Genomic DNA, 20,092 nt, shown 5'->3' with positions numbered 1-20,092 from the left:
CTAGACAAAGACACTGAAGAGAGGGAACTCGGCTTGGTTGGGTTGCAACAAGTCAGTCAGGAAACACACAGTCCCCGAGAAGCCTTCATACAGACTATATACACTTTCTAATGCCCGGGAACCAGCCTTAAATTCTTCTGTAAATAAGAACTCTGCAAACCTAGGAAACAGAAAAACAAAGAAAGCTTTTTATTATTTGGTATCCCTGTATATCTGCTTACTTGTTGTTTGAAAGCATCATTTTAATACTATTCAACAATTAAAAAAAATAGGATGTTTGTTATTTAACCTTATCTGCAAATTTTATGCTGTTTTCCGCACTAAACTGACATCCACTAGATCAAGACGAGCAGAACCTTTGCAGTCTGTACATGCATTATGCTTCTTTAAGAGCTATAAACTTTTTCTGTGTCTCCATAATACATCTCATCAAACAAATACTTTTAAATAACTTTTAGATTGGTTATTATTTTAGTGGGATTCAGGCAATGTTTTGTACTGATGCAACAAATTCTGTAATGCTGAAATAACTGAACAAATGAAATGTTGTTTCTGCAAAACAATTGGCTGAAAATAAGTCTCCCTAATTACCACACCATTTCCCCTTCATTATTCTATGCTGTAAGGAAAACAGTTATAAACATTGAATACCATCATTTTGAACATGTAAAGTAAATCACAGAAATATAAATTAAAGATAACTGCTGCAACATGACATAATTATCAGTGGGCCATACTTTCTTGCATCAGGACAAAATGGAATTAACTCCACTAAACATAAGCTGAGTAGCACAATGTCAAACTGGTTAAAGCTGGGAGTGAGACCTGTGTTTATAAGATACACAGCAAAGCAGGTCCTAAACTTATTTTCCACTTTAGCAGGGATAGTGTCAAATGCTCTGAAAATCAGAACAAATCAATATAATAAACAACATCTCATTTTATCCTGCTCCTGGACTTGGGCATGCAACTTGGCTGTTTTTTGACCTCACATCATGATGAGACCTGGCAGTGCAACACTCCTTCCCACCCACCTAGATTTCCTTTCGAAAGAATCCCAGGCTTGTGGGCAGGAAGGGAGCCAAGGTGAACTCAGATAAAACTTTGGGCAACCTCAAACCAGAACTTCAGGGCACTTTGCAAAGTGCGTTTGCCCCATGTCTCGGACACAACCTCCGAGAAACAGAATTGTATTGGAGGTTTAAACACACAAGTTACATCAGAGGGTTGTGATCACAGACTCTGAGCAGCCTCCCAAATGTTCTTGAAACTTCGTATTACTGCCCTACATCCAGAAGCGTAGGAATGCTAACCTTTGTGCCCTGTAAATGTATTTGGAGTTCCCAGTGAGCCTGTAGAGGAGCAGGAACACATAGGCACTACCAGCCACCCCATGGCAGATTCCTGGTCCCTTCTTCAACAGGCCTTTCTGCCAAGTTAGCTCTCCACAGCGGATGCAAGTGTCCAGGTATTGAGGCTTCTTGGAAACCAGGTAAGCTTTGGCAAACAGATATGCAATGCCTAGAAAATAGCAGAGAATCTGTCTTTTATAATAAGTTCAGCCAAGGGCTTGGAAGAATGCATAAGAAAATGCAAGATTAATACATAAAAAAACACAGTCTCCTGCTCTATACACATCTGTATTACATGTCTATATGCTAGATGTGGAGGGATGCTATCTGGTATGCTAAAAAGCATACAGTAAGATATACTTAGCCACTATCTTTGACAAAACCACTTTCAATCTTCTCAATGCATTACTTAATTTCAGGGTTTACTATAACATTCCCAGTCCTTCAGCAATTTAAAACAGGAACCGCATTTTTGCCTTTAAAACAGTAAGCTCTTAACAATGTCTTCTACTGGTTTTGAATTCCTGTTCCCTCACTTATTTACAGTGACAGAACCACAAGGATGGGCAATGTCATTTCTTACATTGGCAACAGACACAATTTCTCATGGAGTGAAAAAAAGAAATTTGTCCTCTTTTCAGTGGGGCAAATGACCCTTTATTCTAGTTATGAACAGTTATGAATACTAACTTCTGTATGAAGACTTCTTATTTTTAGAAAGGATTCAGATATATTAATCATAATCTTCAAAACAAAATTGCACAGCTGTGTTCGCAGTAACGTTAAAAGAATGCATATGACATACAACCAAATCACCAAATCAAGCCCCTTAGAAAATGTTTAGAATAGCTTACTTGTGGTCTGAATGTACACTGGAGTAACTGAAAAATGTTCTTGTAAACTACATGAGTTTTATTACCCATGAACAGTCGTGGAATAGAGTAAATTTTCTGGGAGAGAACAATAACAGTTAATGAATTTAAATGCCTCTAAAATGTCTCATAAAATAACTTCTTTATGGCCTGTGGGATTTTGTCACTTTGGTTCAGTCTTGTTGCTTATGTCTCCAATAATACTTAAACCCAAGTCAAAGGCCACTCTCAGGATACTAGGATGAGGAGGGCATCCTCCCCACAGATTTCATCACTAGGCCAGCCCTCCCACAGAAGTCAAGCTTCCTCCTCTTAAAAATAAAAAAAAGGTTGGTAAACAAAAGTTGTTTACAATTCACTTTGTCAGAGTCAGAAGAAAGGCTCATGCTAGTACAAACTCTTCTTCAGAGTCTGATTTCTGCATTATCTATGTAATAACTGCAGGCTCAAACTTGGATTTTTTTTTTGGAGGGGGGGGGGGGAACTCTTCTGAAAGCCTTCCCAAAACTCACAGATGTATCTGCATCTGTGTTGTTTTGCATACAGTTTCTCCATCCAGCCATATGCTGTCTTTCAACTCATCTGCACCATTCTTCAAAGGCTTGTCACTCAAAGGAGCAAGAGCGTAGAACATATGGATCACGCCTTTTCTTGTATGGCAGTGCTGAGCATTACAACCAGATCACCAGACAGAATTCTTTCAGCTATGATCATGTATGCATTTAAAGTAAAAGATACGTCTATCCTTCCAGCTGCTTCAGCAATAAATAAATCATTCTTAACTGCAAGAAAAAGAATTATTTGCCTGCTCCCCATAAAATGTCAAAATCAGTCAGATTTAACCTGACATATCTTCTACATGGAATCATTTAATGTGGAAAAACAATGTGATCAGCATCTGCCTATTTCATAGCATCAGTTTGAAAAGAACCTGGAGCTCCGTGACACCAGTGAACAAGCTCATTCTCCCGCTCAATTGTCTCTCCCAGCTCAGGAGGCCAGTTGCTGTTCTGTTCTTGGTCCATAAGAAAGTCAACACTCTGCCACACAAGCTCCTGATCTGCTGGCTGGAGGTACTCATAATAGGAGAGTAACATCTGAAGGATTGATGAAAGCCCATGAGCTGCACCTGTGAAGAACAGCAACAGTCAGAAGGAGAGGGTAGGATTAGGTCCTATGTTTATCTCATTGCATCCTGCTCTTGGGAATGATTTCCTTGTCAGTGCATGGCTTTTTTGTCTTTTTTAGGCAAATTACAACGGTGCTTGGAATAGAAGTATTTTAGGTGCATGCCACTATGATTTGTTACCACTTCTGTCTTTTCCACTCCCCAACTTAAGCAAAAATTCATATGAATTTTGTCTGCTCTCACTATGATATGACTGAAACTTGATGCGTGAAGTTGAACTGAACCTAAACTGAACGATGTTTTAAGATGTCATTTTCTAGGCACAAAATTGAAACTGGAGCCATTATTCTGAGGTCTTTGTTGAAGCTAAATTGAAACTGGACCATAAAAGATATTTCCAGTTACTGGTTCAGAGTAACAGTTAGCTGAAACCTGAAGTTCAGTGCAAGAATTGCCTACACCTGCCAGTGTCTGTGGATCAGTATCACACTGTGACTTCTCTGTCTGCTCCCCTGCCAAAGACCTCACTAACGTCTGCAAACCCATCTCACACCCCCTCTGCTGTGATACTGCACATTGAGGACCCCCCTAGGGGGTTGAGGGACCTGCTCAATGACTTGTCACCACTGCCTCAGATGAGCGCCAACTAAGCTGCTCCTGGCAGGTGTGGGCTAATCAGTTTGAGCCCTGTTGTCCCCTGGGGAAAAAAAATAAAGAAAGATGCATTGCTACTGCCAGAAATGCTCTGCAAGTACAGCTTGGTAACATCAGCTTACAAAGTACCTTCCCTGACAAATTTCTCTGGTGACCTTCTCTGGAAAGGCATGGGCACCAGCACATCTCACTGCCTCCACCTGGCAAGGGCAGATTTACCAGGACAGAAAGAAGAAGAGGGACTGAAGCTGCCCCCGACCCCCTGCTCCACTAGCAGCGGCACCTCTTGCCTTTCCCAGGGCTTGTCAGAACCATCCCTTTCCCCCTGCTCCTCAGCCCCCTTGCCAGAGTTGGGGGGTTTGAGGCAAGCTGTGATACCAGGCTGAAGTTGCAATTGCTGCTGGCCTACTAGGAGGGTTTGGTGGAGGACGAGGGATGTTAAAGCCTGTCCCTGGCTTGAGAAAAGCTGCAGGCTCATTCTTACTATGCTACTCTTTCAAATATTTGCTGCTAGATTTTTTTCAGCTGGAGCGGATTGAGTCCTATAAAACCAGTTGACATAGCTGCAGAGGCATAATGTCAGTCACAGCTAGACCCAAACTGGAAACTGACTGAAAAGTTCAAAGGTTCAGTTATCTTATTTTAGAATAGCAAAAATAAAACACACTTTTTTTTTGCCCCACAGACTCAGGAATAAGCAGATCATAGCTAGAAACACTACTTTGAGGAAAGGAAAAGGTCCCAACTCAGTGGGAAGAAATCCCACGCAGTATGTTTTATATATCTTATCTCTGAAGTGTTCGCTGCCTCAGCATCTGAGCAGTGCATCACTTACACAGCAGTCGGTGTTTTCTACTCACCCAGATACTCTGTTCCATAGTAGGAGTACATGAGCGGGAATGGTTTTCTCTTCTTCACTGCATATTGCTTTCCTGATTCTAATATGGCCAAGCAAATGGATTTTATCTGTGCCGGAGTTAACACCTAAACAGAAACATCAAAACAAACACCAAGTCTATTATAATAATTTTCTCTTTTAGACATTTTTCAGACCTCTGTTTTTTTCCTGGTGCACAAGACAAAGTACTGCCTTTAATATTAGGAGCATGCTGCAATGTACATCATTATTAAAATTCCCTTAGATAACACAGTAAATTTAAATAATGTTTCTCAAAAACAGAGTTTCATCCCATCTCAGGAAAGCCAATGTCAAATCTTCAGCTGCACAGATGAGGTGAAAAGAGGCCCACTAAGAGCTACTGCCTTTCTTTCCCAGAGATATTTCAGCCCGATGGAAGCTGACAACAAGCACTAGAGAAGCTGCACAACAACAGCCTCGAGACTGGAGGGAGAGAGATTATGAAAAGATAAAGGAGACAGACCTAGAAAAACATAAATATTACAGGCTTTATCAGGACCAAACAGCACAAATTTTTTTCCAAACAAGAAAAAAATGTAGGTATAGAGTTTTATGCTAAATAAATAGTACATATTTGGGTTCAGAAACATCTTACTATAAAAAATCAGGCAATCTTACTTTGAGAAAATGCTAACAAAAATGAAGCAGAAGACAGACTTGTATGAACAGAAGCTAGTTACATTTGTTGAACTTCATCATCATGAAAAGGTCAACTGCCTTTGTTTTAACAGAGTCCTAAATAAGACATCTAATGGCTCTCTTTCAGAGGTGTCAAAAGGTAAATAGGATTGACAAATCATGTATTTCACCAGACATGAACTTCGTCAAGTCACTGACTTAACGCATTCAATGTGGAATCTGTTTTGCAGGTTTTAACTACAGCTGTAACAATACACAGTGCATTGCATTCATCAGCAATTTCCTCTGCATCAGCCACATCTGTACGTCACCCACCAATACCTAAGTCATTAAAACCAGTCAATTGTAGCAGCTTTTTGGCTTTAGGAGAAAGCCAGTATGACAGCAGTATTTTGAAAAAAAAAATTATTTCAAATTATGAAAAGAGAATTGTGAAAGAAAAAAGGCAAAATAAGGCAGAAAAAAAGAAAAAGGCTGAATAAATAGCCTTGATAAGATAAATAATTGTCCTAAAACTAACCAGAACATCAAGAGCATGTCTTTAAAACATTTCTGAACACATTTCCTTTTGCTATAACTTATATTTTCAGAGGACTTTCAATTACTACTTCATGATTAAAAAATACCTTCAGCACTAAATATGGAGGGAATGTTTATTATAAGCTATATACTCTTGTTTGGCAGATAAAAGATGCTACAAATAATTAATATCACTTAGAACTTGACCAAGAAATAATGAATGAAAAATCTTCTTTGCTTCTCTTATCTTGCTCCCTGATAACAACGCATTTCATTATATCTGCTCCAAATGACTATGATACTTGTACAACTTGGAGAACAACCTAGTTCTGATCTTGATTAATGTTCTGTAATTTTCCTGAAATAGAAGAAAATAAGTTGTTAAGAACTGCAGACTTCACTCATTTTCCAGTAATCTTAAATGAATTGTTTTAGCTTCACTGAATTTACAAAAATGGTTTAAATCCTAAGCAAATGAGCAGATCACAGACACAGTGGGAGACACTGCATTCCCTTTAGATTTCTGATTTTACAGTCTTGCAGTTTTGGATCTAATCCTTCAAATCGTATACTTTGTAAAAGGATTAAGTAAGGTAGCCCTTTAAAAATAAATGCAAAGGGTAAGATCTCCTAGCTGTAATTCTGAAAAGCAAAAAGGCATGCTGATTAGAAAAATTTTTATCAGTTCATTTTCTGTATGTTATTGTTCCTCTATTTTATAAATCAACTAGCTTTCAATACAAACCATGTTTTGATAAACTTATTCTTATGTTCAGCACATTTAATTTTTTAATTGAATTCATGACCACTTTAAAATGCTGATTTGTGTATTTTAAATGGATTCCAATTTCTACCAAAAGCCACCCTTGCACACTGCTGAGTAAAGAAGTGTCACCTAGAAAGAAATGCATCGTTCACCATTTTTTAATATAAGTGTAGAAAGTAGAACAGTTAAGCTCTGTGATTACTTAAGCGTATACATAGTGTATCCTTTCAGTTGGCATAAAGAACTTCTGTCAGCTAACTAATATCACCTCTTTCCTAAAATGCAAAAAAGCCTACATGCAAAACTAACTGAAAACTGATTACTTAAATCAAGGTTTCCAGCTTGACAATTTAAATCACAGTTAAAATGTATGACTAAAATCAACCCATCCTGAGGCATTTCCGGATTAGTAAAGAGAAAAGGCAAATGAAAATTATCTGTATCTCTTAAAACAACCTTCTCTATCTGGCCACTGTGACCATGCTCTGACTCCAAATATCTGCACTGACTCCAAACATTTCTTACCAAGCGCCTCGCTCCACAGACAGTGTAGGGCTGCTGCCTCTCTTTTCCAAAACACTTAAATATGAAAGATTTGTATTTGCTCCTTATTCTAGGAATTGGTTCACTGAGAATAGAGACTCACATTTACCATGGTTATTAGTGGCCTTCCAAAGGTTTAATGATTAGATATCACATTTCAGATCCCCATTGGCTGACTACACTTCATTTCAACAAAATTTCTGTTAAAACTTCCCAAGATTTCTTTCATTTTGCCAAGAAATATGAACTATGGGTAGTCTCTGTATGCTGAATCACTGTATCTTTAAAACAGCTAAAAACACAGAACACTGATTAAAACCACAGGACGGTTTCACTGTGGTAGTACAAAGTAGACCTAGGGTTGCTTGAGTGCCTAACGCTCATTTTCACTTCATTGTAGTCACAGTTCCTCCTTGCCTCCAGGAATTACTGAAGCAGTATGTTTAATTAGGGACAGCAAAGAAAGAGGCTGATCAACCCAAAGGCTTTTAAAGGATAAATTGTATATTGATACTACATCCTCTGCTGAAACCTGTGAGATGCTCTGATGAAAAATAAAGCCAATGATAAAATATGATAGTCAGAAAAAACTGTCATGCTTGAGATATCTGTATATCTGAGAAACTTGTTTAATATTATTTGAGTTGGTTACATAGTAGGTAAAATTATTCTTTGTTATGTCAGTACTAATCCAAAAGACTACTGACATCAAGAGATCTCATATTGCTGGGGGTTTTATCTTTCAGTTAACTCTTTCTGTACTTTTAAAGATACCACAACCTATCATAGGGTAACTGAAGCGTTCATTTTAGCATCCTCACTAAATCCCAGTTCAGAAGATATTTATTTTCTATTTCCCCTGCAACTTCCATTTCAATTGGTTGGTGGAGTTATTTCCTGTTTTAAATCACTGTCTAGTGATGTTGTGTGCTGCTAGAAAGCTGTTCCATTCACACTGGTGACAGCTGCGTTCCCCTACATCTTCTACTTTAAGTAGAACACTTAAGGAGTACTTAAGGATACCTGGAATTTGTATTATGTCGATGCCTAGGAGCCCTACTTACAGTCAAGAACGCCACTATGGTTGTTTCTACAGTCTCTCCATTTGTCTTTTGTGTCACTCCAGACTATGTGCCTTCTTCCATTAAGGCATTCCACATATTTGTGAATTATTTAAGCCAGGTACCTTACTCAGTAAATCCCTGTTAAAAATCAGCCAGGAAGTGCTATGTCTATAATAATCACAGAACATTGTGCTTTTTTGTTGTTAGACAGCAGTATTTTGCAGCCTGAGACTGTTTAGCTGGAAGTAAGTAATTTCACAGCTCCTTTTCATCTACCAAGAGAGAGTTCATAATGTATTGGTTATAATAATGTTAAGCCATGTATATGTGTTTCAAAAATTGCAGACAGCTAGCTTGACCTTGAGGATTAGGCAGAAGGAAGCAGAAGAACTCACTCTTCTTTGCTTTTTATTACAGTAAATTTTTCAGTACTTTATCATTCCTCTGAATGCTTGGTACTAATCCCTTGGGTCACGATTTACCTTCTGAAAAACACGGCTACATGAAGCTGTATATTATATTGGTTGGATTTGTCAACTGTAAACTTTTAGTTCAGAGATTTGGATTTTTTTCTAACAAATCTTTCCTTTACATATGTAATAGAAGGCATTACAGAGTGCCAAGTATCTGCTTATAGCTGCATGTTATATATATTTTCTGTATATAGATGCATCAGTAGTTTTAGGAGGCAACATGTACACTTACATTATTATGGAAAAAGCCTTCTACACACGTAAAATCTTTTGAATATGCATTTAACACAACAACCCTCTCCCTGACACATTTCTAAAAAGTTGTTTACAGGAATCTGATCATAGGCTTTTTGCAGCGCTGTATAAAGTGTCAAAAATAAGCTGAAAAAATTGGGTCAGCCTAGAAGAACCTAAGGGAAGCTGTGTCACTAGCCTCATATTCTGGAAGCCCAGCAGAGGGAGCTTGTGAATTAGGTATAATATTCAAAAATGCTGTAAAAGACATCTTTGTATTCAGCAGAACAGCAGACTCGAGCAGAAAGATGCTGGAGCCAGCCTGGTAGTTTAATGATAGCCTACAGCACTGCATACTGTTTAAGTTCATTTCTCAAGCTTGATCCTTTTCTCCAAAAACCAGGGGCTGGGATTATTCAGACACCTTTCTATGCAATGTCATGGCCATTTTTTTCTTTCAGGGGATCTTAAAACCTGAAACCACAGAAGACCAGCAGGTACAAAGATGCAGGGACCTGCTTCTCCATAGTATTACTCCAGTTTGATTGATGTAATGCTGCTGCAGCTCAGTGGCAAACCCAGCTCCAACTGTACAGCTGGCTGCATTCCTTACAGGCAGGGTCGAGTCCACCCTTAAAAGAATTTTTTTAACTCTCCTGAAAACTTTGTTCAAGGAATAAAGTTAGTTCCTGAACTGATGATACTGTTTCTAATACAATATGCTTCATGCTGCAACATCACCATGAAAAGTACTTTTTAGAGAGCATACTTTCCCATATGATATGTTAACACAACTACATGAGTGTGCAGACACAGCAAAACTACAAATATAATCATAGTTCATTCCCAATGCTGCTTAACTGCAATCTTATGAGTAAAAGAGACTTCACTATAGAGCTCGCTGGTACTGCTTAATTTAAACTGTAAATTTCCATTTCTTTAAGTCTAGCTTTTTGTCTCAGCAGCATGGAAAAACAATGTCATTCCTATCCTGTTTCATGGGTCTTGATTCCTGTTGGAAACCAAAGGCTGCATTTATTGCTGATGAACCAGATTATTGGTAAAGAAGACAATACAGCACTCTTATCATTGCTAACACAGTTCAAAATTTCCACAGGTCTCACTTGCCAGGACTGTATAGCACTAAAACTATCAAATTCTGCTGTTAAAATTGTCCTTTACAAGCTGAAAATTTCCGACATGGTTTCAAATGAAGTCTTGGAAAAATGGATGGAGCACAACTGTTATTCTGGCTCTCTGAGAGCAGCTGGTGCTTTTACAGAGTTGGTCGAATGGGATGAGCATCTTTATTCACTGTGTCTCAAGTTAAATATTGGCGTGATTCAAGGAAAAAGAGTAACCAGCCTTTCTCCAAGCTCCCCGTCTTGCGTCAATGAAGAGACAGGGAAAACATCAGTCTCTCTGGCTATGCTCTCTTCCTCTTTCCTATCCCTCCCCCGCCAATTAATGACAGACCTCAGCATCTCATTCAGTGTGCCAGTGGCTTGCTGGATACAGCTGGCTAGGTCTAATATCATGGCTCTCCTAGATCTTGGGAAGGAAACAGAAGGTCCCCGTCTTATCACTACTTCCCTCTTCGCTTGAAGGGAGTGGGAAAGCACAAGCCCCAGTTCTCCATTGCTGGACGAGTGAAGCAGGAAGCACGTCAAGAAACATATTTAAGACTGGAGCAGCTCAGACAACCGACACTGTTGAGCAGGTATCGATCTGTCTGTTGAGAGCTTCAGTACTGTTCACTAGACGGGCTGGTCAACAGCAAAGGCAACGTGGAACAGATCAGGAGCACAAGTCCTAGCATGGCAGAAGTGAGCTACCTCTGGGGTGCATTGCTGTGCTATGGCTTTCAATGACAGCTCTTTTGTATTCTCTGATCAGCTACCTGCCTCCCAGCTGCATGTCCTGTCCTACCTAGTAGAGGGTTAAAGTTACCACAGAACAGAGAGCCAAGAACTTAATTTTAGCAGACAAATGCAGTTACTGAAGATCAATTAATTAGCATATTTAAAAATGGTACAAATGTAAGATTTACAATTAACTAAGATACAAACCTAGCCTTGCTTAGAGAGGACTAATTCTACCTTACAGAATTCTACCCAAACTTTTTTCAACAGACAAGTAAAATTGTTTTCCTTCTTTATTATTACTGGCCATCCTCATAAAACATGGCTGAGCCATTTCTGGGGAACAGATCCTGGGATCTGGCCAAAATAGATGTATCAGTGGTCACCTGTCTGCTATCCAAACACTTCTTTGTAGCTGCTGTGTGTCAAGCAGGCCTCCTCCGGACCTCATGACAGCTACAAATGAGCAGAGATTGGTGCTGCATAGAAACTGCTTTCCTTCTGTCTATGCTCCCTGCACAGACAGGAGGAAGATTATTCATGTAAAAGCCTCTTCATCAGTGGGAAATCCTTTGACTGAGTTTAGCCTCAGTCAGAAGGTGTATCGGTACATGAGCCCTGTAGTGAACTTATGCCAAAACCGCAGCCACAGAGCAGTCATATCCTGATGGGAGATCTATCCTTATGCATTCTGGAAGTGTTCTTGACAATTTTTCATTATGAGTCTATACATCTTCCAGGCTGGGCACAATGCACTCTGCTTTGAGTAACTGGCAGCCCAGTGTGTTGTAGCTGTGCTGCCCCAGGATCCCATCCCATCTCTTACACTGGCAAGCAAGCAACATATGCTCTACCCATGTATTTTGGATTGGCTTACTTCCCCTTAACAGCAGGTCTGCTGGCTCATTTGAAGTGAATCCATGCCTTCATCTGCTCCACAGACATTTCTTGTTGTAGCAGAGCTGCTCCGGTGCATGGAGTGGTTATAACCTGTCCATAAGAACCATTACCAATTCTTCCAGCTCCACTGCAGCAAGAGAAGAAGATTCATGAGACATGACCATCTTTGCAAAAGATTGAAATTTTGTAACATGGATGGCAGAGCTTTCCCAAACATTGCAGGAGCCATGGCAGTGCCCTTAGTCTCAACTCAAAAATGATTCAAGTCCAGTTTAACTGGGCACTATCATTTGCTATGGCAACTTAGACAGGCCTCTCCTTTGTTAGATCAATTTGTTAGCGTTTGGTTAAGAAGGACATGGGATAACAACATAGCGCATCATTTCTGATATCTGACTTTACAAAACTTCACTATTGTAGTGATCTCTCAGAGGCTCTGTGCTCTGTGGTTAGCTAGTTCTAGTGTTTCTTGCCTTGGCTGGGAAGGGCCAGCTGGGTGCTCATCTGAAAGATGGCAATGAGAATTACACTGGAAAAGGTGCCACGAAACAGAGACTGGTTGCTATAACTGGTCCTGGGAGAGAGGAAAAGGAGGAAAGAAAGAGGGGGAGTGAGATGAAGAATAAAAGAGCTCTTGGTCCCTGTGGTCTGTGCTAATTATCTGTGACTGAGGAGAATGGTCTACACACAAACTCAGTCTGGTACTGGCCTGGAGAAAACAGTACGCCGCTTACACATAGCATATTTGTATGGTTGCATGATTTTCTACTGCTCCCTTCACAGTAGTATCTCTGTGACTGAATTACTGCAAGAAGCTTGTATGGTCACTCAGCCTCCTGTACCTATTTTCAGGTTGTCATACACACCATTTTCATGCAGCAATTGTATATGTCATTAAAGCTTCACTTGTTTCAACAACAGTAATTAAGTTGCTCAAGTGAGATCAAGGAAAATGAGAATTAAAACAAAAGATTACAATGAAATAAACTATGTGATACAATAAATAAAAAGTACAGGATGAGGACTGAGAAAGATTGATTGCTAGTTCTTTGACAGTATCTTTAAATACATTCATAGTCCAACTCATCATAAGTAATTCTGTCATCTTGAACACTTGGAGTGATGGAAAAGAGCCGTTCAGTTCCTTCCAGCATTTATTTTTTTCATTTTGTCAAAGTCATTTCACTTATTAGATCATTCATGCTGCTTTTAATATCAAAGTTTTCATTGACCTGAATGGGTCTTGACTTGGAGAGTGTTATTCCTGGCAAGTATTATAGAAGTGCTGGAAGTTTTACTGGCTCACCTAATATCAGTCCTAACACAGATACAAAAATGGAGCAATTTCGTGACCCCCAGGAATGGACTTCAATAATTCACTTAGTAATTAGGTCAATAAACTAGGGTTGCTATGCTGTGTAATTATTCTTCCAAATTATTGTAGTCCCATGTCTTGCCAGTAATGCTGTAGGGCAGGCTTTGACTGCAAATGGCTTTGCAGTCCATTGAGATCAATGAGAGTTTTGCCCTGAAGTTAGCCTTTAAGACTGAGACTACAGGAATATAGTTTATTTGGCAAAGTAAAATGCTGACCTTGCTTTCAGAAACTGATTAGAGAAACCTAACAGATACAGCAGAGCAAGCACCTAACTCTTCAGTGAGTGTGGAGTGCGTGACTTCCCTGTAACATTTGAAGTTATACACTGTAACATTTTAAGTTAGACACAGTAAAACATTTTTTCTTCACTTCTTCAATTCAAGGCTGTGAATACTCTATGAATAAAGCTGCATTTATAAGCAGGAGTCCTTCCTGGAACTCCTGAAGGAATTTTGCTTGATATCAATTAATATTCTAAAGAAGATTATTTCCTATAACAAGCTGCCCAAAATACCTTCTTCCTTATCTAAATGAAAGGAGCTTAACGATTTCAGTCCAGGTATGAGTCACTGCTCCCTTGAAGCCAGAATCCCAAATCATGGTTTATATTTTCTTTTGAGGCAGGATCTATCACTCTCACTGTAAAGCTACTTACTCTGCAAATACATTGTACAAGGTACTGAAAACCTAGCAATAAAATGGCAGATTGCAGTTTAAATACCTAGCATCAAAATGTACTGGACAAAACTATCTGATCATATTTGATATTCATTTTAACAAAAAGAATTAATTTGCCTTTCAAGCTGTTCTGTTAAGTCTTGGTTCATGGATCCAGATATGCCTTGACTGTATTACCCAGGTCAAATTTCCACTGTTTTCCAGGGGGATGTTTTTTTCTGTAAAGTCTATAGGATTAGAGCTGGAGTATATCTGTCAAAAATATATTACAACTTTTCAACTAATCAAATATTACAGTGTAAGCAATGGCACATCCATTTATTTATGAAGTGTTGCTTATTTGTTCGAACGCTTATTTGTTCTTCCTTTTTTGGCTTCCTCAGTGTTATGTTTAGCATTGTTTACATGGTTGCAACTCACAAAATATGCCAGCTGCATTTGAAGCAGAAGACAGAGATTTTATTCTATACGCCATTAGGCAGTCTTATGGTTTTCTTCTTTTTACATTAAAGGTACTGAATTACTCATCTTTCATCAACATCCAGTTCTCTTATGTTCCCCATGCAGCAATTTCTAGCCTAACTCCAATGCCTTTAGGCTTGCTTTTCAAATATTCAGATCCCCTCTTCCTATGCAAGCGAGCACACTTCATTCACAAGCTTAGTAAACTAAATAAAAAATAAATATGCCTCCTCTAAACCTCATGGCAGAAGTGTCCAGAAAAAACAAATTATGGGAGAGGATAGTGGCTGAGAGGACAGTCCCAGGCAAAGGATTCATTCCATTTTGTACTCTTCCACCCAAACCAAAACACTAATCCTTTTGCTCCCAGCTCAAAACCAATTGTACTGATTGCTAATGAATTCTGCTCCAGAAAGTAGCAATTGGGAAACTACCTGATGCAAGACTTTGTAGCTTGTTACTATGCTAAACTTCAAAATGAAGCACAGAAGAGCAAAATAATCTTCATCTTTTCTTCATCTGTTTCAAACTAAGGTTTAAAAGGCAAAAAAGTTAAGTGACAGGGTTGCTGCAACTGTTAAAGGCACCCAATTGCAATGCTTTCAATGGAGTTTTTCCCATTTACAACCAGTAAAAGCTTAGCTTTACATATTAAAATGCTACACAGAGATGCCTGGAATGCCATCATAATGTCTGCACAGTTATGAGAGTTCAATACTGTAGAGGAATCCTCGACCTTCTCGAATCTTACACTCATGCAAGAGTAGGACCTAAATTAGTCATGATGATTTACACAGTGCTGTGAACAGCTTAGTGAAAATCTCTGCTTAGTGTATTGTAGCACTGTAAAAAGCAAACAAAAAGCGTTAGGATGCATGAGAATAATACTGAAATGATTATTAAAAAGCTACTTTATCAGTCATTGCTCTGTTCTTTCTTCTGATATTTTTCCAGTTCTGTTCTCTGATTCTCAAAAAAGAATCCAGCAGAAACAAATATTTTTGAGACAAATAAGAGAGTCTCCTAAGAAGCAAAGCTGAAAAGACTGCAACATTTATTTTCTGGACAGGAGGTAATTAATGTGATAAAGCACACGAAGAGTTATTCCATCCTGCAATATAAGAACAAAATGATAGCTTATGAAAAGCAGCAAATACAATGACAAAGTATTTCTTCTGCACACCCTGCACTTGAGTAAGCTGGGGAACTTATTTCTGCAATATTTAGGTGAGTTCACTAGCACTGTGGAATTTTAACAAACCAACTGAACCTTTCTATAATTAAGAATGGCAAGAAATAATAAAAAAAAAAGATTTTAGGGCTAACTGCAGGAAGTGCCCACCACTCCAACTGAATTACAGTTCTTTGGAGTCTAAACTGTTTAAATGGAAAGACCATTTAGTTTTGACAGATTTTACATGGCTACCTCATACAGTCTTAGAGCTCAGACCAACAGCTCTGTAAGAAATGTAAACCCTTGTGCTTCAGAACATAAATACAGCCCCTAAACATGCAGGTTAGGAATGCTACAGACACCGCATTTCAAAATTACCCTCCACAGAGATTCTTTCATCTCCTCTGACTCATCTAGTACTGGTACAAGATAATGAACCAGATGGATCACCGGAACCAAATCCAGAAGAGGAAGGACCTCAGTCCCATGACATCTAAGTTTCAGACACCCTCCTCACTTCACAGAGTCCTGAGTCCACATAATGCATTGAGAGTCCCCTGATGATGTGGAAGGAGACTTTGGAAATTTCAGAATGGGCAGAGGATGGAGCATGGAGACACCAGCAGAAACATTCAGGAAAGCCCCTTCTTCGAGCTCTCTCTACTTTGGTTCACAGTGTGATGTCTCTTCAGAAAGTACAGGTCAGTCAGCCTCTCTCATAATAGCAGTATGTTTCCTACAGCTGAAAGAGTGGAGCGTTCAGGTAGATGTGGGGAATACAGGTTCACGTCTCTGGTCTGATTTGAGTAGCAGTTAGTCCCCAAGTTTCTGTTATTTGAAGATGTATCCCATTCATTAGACTCCAAGCCTGCAGTTTCCAAGTAGATTTTGCTTGTGTACTACTGAGAATACCAGCTCCTCATTGCAAACAAGCAGAAGCATTCATCTGTATGGATGATGTCCATGGCTGTGTTGTAGGTAACACAGTTTGGTGACAAAGAAACAGAATGACTTTAGAGCCTGCAATTTTGGGCACTTCCCTTCAGGCCCTGAAAACAGAACATTTGAGTATTTTATACAGGTAATTTCAATCAAAGCTGCAAAAAGAGAGACTTGCTCTAGCAATCAGCACACTCAGCCTAGAGACTTAGGTTTAAATTCTTGTATGGTATCAGAAGAAGAAGGGATGTGAATTTGAATCCTCATCCCAGGTTAGCGATGAAATCTCAAAGTTATTGGGTGTAAGGAGGAAGGGACTATGGGTCCTGCTTTGGCTGTAATTTGCGCACAGCCGAGTTTGGCCTTAAAATCTGTAAGAGTGGGCCCAGAGGTCAACACATCCTGCCCTTGTGAGTGGGAAAAGATAGGAAGCTTAGTTACCTCTTACTCCACACCAGGCAGGACCCCCTGCATTGGGTTCTATGAGAAGAGCAGCTCCATCAGACTGGGAGAGATTGCAACAGGGAGAAAGGAGCTAGGTGGGACATATTTCCAGCTGCTGTTCAGGGTTGTAGCTTTGCAACCTCCTTTGGAGGAGCTACAGAGTAGTTACAACAGGCAAGATTGTGTGCAGACTGCCACTGCTGTGGGAGGACAAGTGGAAGCAGTTGCATAAACACCATGAAGAAAAGACAGCGCTATAAATCTGTACCAGAGCTCTGTGGATATTAAGTGATGCAGTTATTGGTTTATGAATCCTGGTGGGACTTATGTACCTCACAAGGCAGCACTGTCAGGATTTTCATGCATATCAAAGGATGGCCAGGGGACTTCAAGGGCATAAACTAGGTGCCTTGGACATTTGCACCTCCAACCTTAGTTAGCAGCAGGAGAAAACTTTGGTGACAGAACTTCTGGACTTTGTCATCTAGAGTAGATTTTAGGCAACGGGAAGATCTGAAGAATTGTATAGAGTAGAGAAACCATAATGTTTCTATGGGATGGTACACCTATGTAGGCAGTCCAAACTCCACTGGCCTTCTTGATGTGCCATATTGCATCAACCCCTATCAGGACTGGCTCATTATCACTTCATTTCTACTAGCTGTTTGTTCCCATGCAGAATAAATGCAAGGAAACCTGTAATGTTATTTTACATTAATGTGTAGAACTCTGATGTGCTATCAAGTTACATCCAGATGTGCAAGCAATGAGGCAACAGATATGCAGAAAATACACTAACACTCACATGAATTGATCACATGAGTAACTCAAGCCCTGTCACGTTCAGCATTGCTTGCATCTCAGATTCTTCCTAGCACAGAGGATAAGTATTGTAGGTAATTCTCCCCAGATACATGTGCTCACATTGCTAAAAATAGACCTTATTTTAGCTCATTTTTTTAATCTCTTGAACTGTCATCTTACTTCCCCTCTGCCTGTGTAGCATATTTGGCACTTGTCTCAGTTTGAAAGCCAAAGTCATTCTTATCCAGTAAACCGCCTCTTTTGGATCATTAATGAAGATAATATATTAGGCTGACTCCTACATCAGTCTCTGTAGTTCAAGTTCTCATCCTTTATTAGTATTTATGATTAGCTTTGCTTGTGGTCTTTCAACCAATTCCAAATCCACAAACAATGTCCTCATCCAAGTCAGCGTGAATTAGGTTTTCAGGAAAGATTATATTTGACACTGCATCAAAAGCTTTATTCAAATGTAAACAAGGTATTGGCTACTGCTCTTCCATCAGCCACTAATTCTATAATTCTTTTACTTACAACAAGTGATCTTGTTTGTCTCGCAAAACTTCTTTATTCTTCCAAGTAATGCTGCTTTATATGCATAGTTTATTATGTAGGCATTTATAAGGCATGTGACATCTAGAAGTATGTCTAATTATTTGCTGCTAAGGAACAATGTGGCTACCTGCAAAGTCAGTTAAATGAGGTAAACCACACAATAGCATCATTCATAGGCTAACAGAAGCACAAATTTGTCATTTTAAAGTGGTATCAGCATTGCTTTCAAGCAAAGATAATTCCAGAGAACCTCATATTGGCATCATGCCACTTTTACTCGGTGTGATGATCTGCAGCTTCTGCCATGCCAATAAGCCACTGAGTAGAAATATCAACTTAAGCTACGAGAAGAATGCTGACAATGTAATGGAGGAAAACAAGATGAAGGTGATCAAGTCCTCTGAGTCATGTGAATTTTACCCTACTCCCCAATTGTGGTAGCAGTCTGATGTAGTAACAAGTCTAATGATCTCTACGCTAGCCCCTAGATCTTCCCAGGCACATTGACAAAGCCAATCCTGAAAAAAAAGACAGTAACAAGAGTTTCCAGTGTCATACCGTGCCACTATCATTATCTTGAAATATGCCCGCAAATCCAGCTGTAATTCAAGTCACACTTCAAATACAGACAATCAATTATAATTCAATATTGCCATGTTTCAAGGGCAGAATAAGGGTCATGGGATTAATTTGAGGAAGTGTGGGATACCATAATCTTTAAAACATAAATTAGTTGGTAAGTAATGAGGCCAAAACTGTACTGTTCTCTTTGTTAAAAGTTTACCATTTGATCCTAGAATAAAAAAATTGCTATCAGTCTTCCCTTTGCACAACTCATCCTCAGTTGTGACCAGGTATAAACCAAGTACACCTCAGGAAAAAGAGACTGCTGTGCCAGAAGATGTGATTTTGGTTACTCTAAGGGAGTTCAAACTTTGCAGGGAAAGAAGGAAGAGGAGTAGCAGTCACAAGACAAGTCACACCACCAATAATAATAAACAATCATCAGTGAGTGCACTTAGCTGTTACCTTGCATCTGAAGATCTCAAAGTGCTATATAATTAACTAACTAACAGTAATCACTATCACAGCCCGCTACCGATTACATTGTGTTATTGCTACCCTGGGAGTGCTCAATGCCATGCTCCACTTTCAGCAGATTTGTTGTTTCACATGACTATTCTTTGCAGCCATATAGGGGGAACTGTGCAAGGTGAAAGACGGGAAGATGTGGCAAGCTATCTGGACCTATGAATGACAAACTGTATGTTTTCCAGGTCAAGCTTATTATGTCAAACTACATGTTTGTAGTTTGAAAAAAAAAACTGCCAGATGCCTTTTCTACTTATTCTGTGCGCTTAATGTTCTGATGCCCTTGGAGTAAAGCAACTTCATTTCAAGGCCCCAGGAGGACACAGAAGTCTCTCCAGCTGACTGTCTGCTTGGGGGTCTGTCTTGCAAAATCAAAAAAGAAGCCACTAAAAAAAAGAAACATGGCAAAAGAACCTTCCCCCCAGCCCCTACACTTGAGGGGTATCCACAGAAACCAGGAAGAATGTTTTATCACCTCTGGCATATAACTCAGCTTGTGGAGAAGGATTTTGTCTCCTTCCCCTGATACATCCAAGACTAGTCACACATAATGTGGGACAAGGAACTCTCTTCCTCCACTGGCAAAGAGAAATCTAAGGTGCTTGATTAACATGTGGATCCAGGAAAGAATTTTCCTCTA

The 20,092-nt window shown here is 39.4% G+C and overlaps 1 protein-coding gene across 1 annotated transcript in view; it reads right to left on the bottom strand.

The window, feature by feature from the left end:
• The window catches only part of LANCL3 (LanC like 3), a 32,362-nt gene continuing 12,270 nt past the window's right edge, over positions 1-20,092 (bottom strand). The window contains exons 2-5 of the mRNA XM_026091488.1: positions 4,868-4,991; positions 3,156-3,353; positions 1,314-1,521; positions 1-160 (exon numbers count right to left, since the gene is read on the bottom strand). Of these exons, the coding sequence (XP_025947273.1) occupies positions 1-160; positions 1,314-1,521; positions 3,156-3,353; positions 4,868-4,991 (690 nt within the window). The remainder of the gene's footprint in view (positions 161-1,313; positions 1,522-3,155; positions 3,354-4,867; positions 4,992-20,092) is intronic.

Source organism: Apteryx rowi, unplaced genomic scaffold (genome assembly GCF_003343035.1).
Source record: "Apteryx rowi isolate R43461 unplaced genomic scaffold, aptRow1 scaffold_905, whole genome shotgun sequence".
In the NCBI taxonomy this organism is placed as follows: domain Eukaryota; kingdom Metazoa; phylum Chordata; class Aves; order Apterygiformes; family Apterygidae; genus Apteryx; species Apteryx rowi.
This window is presented reverse-complemented; position numbering and strand designations above follow the sequence as displayed.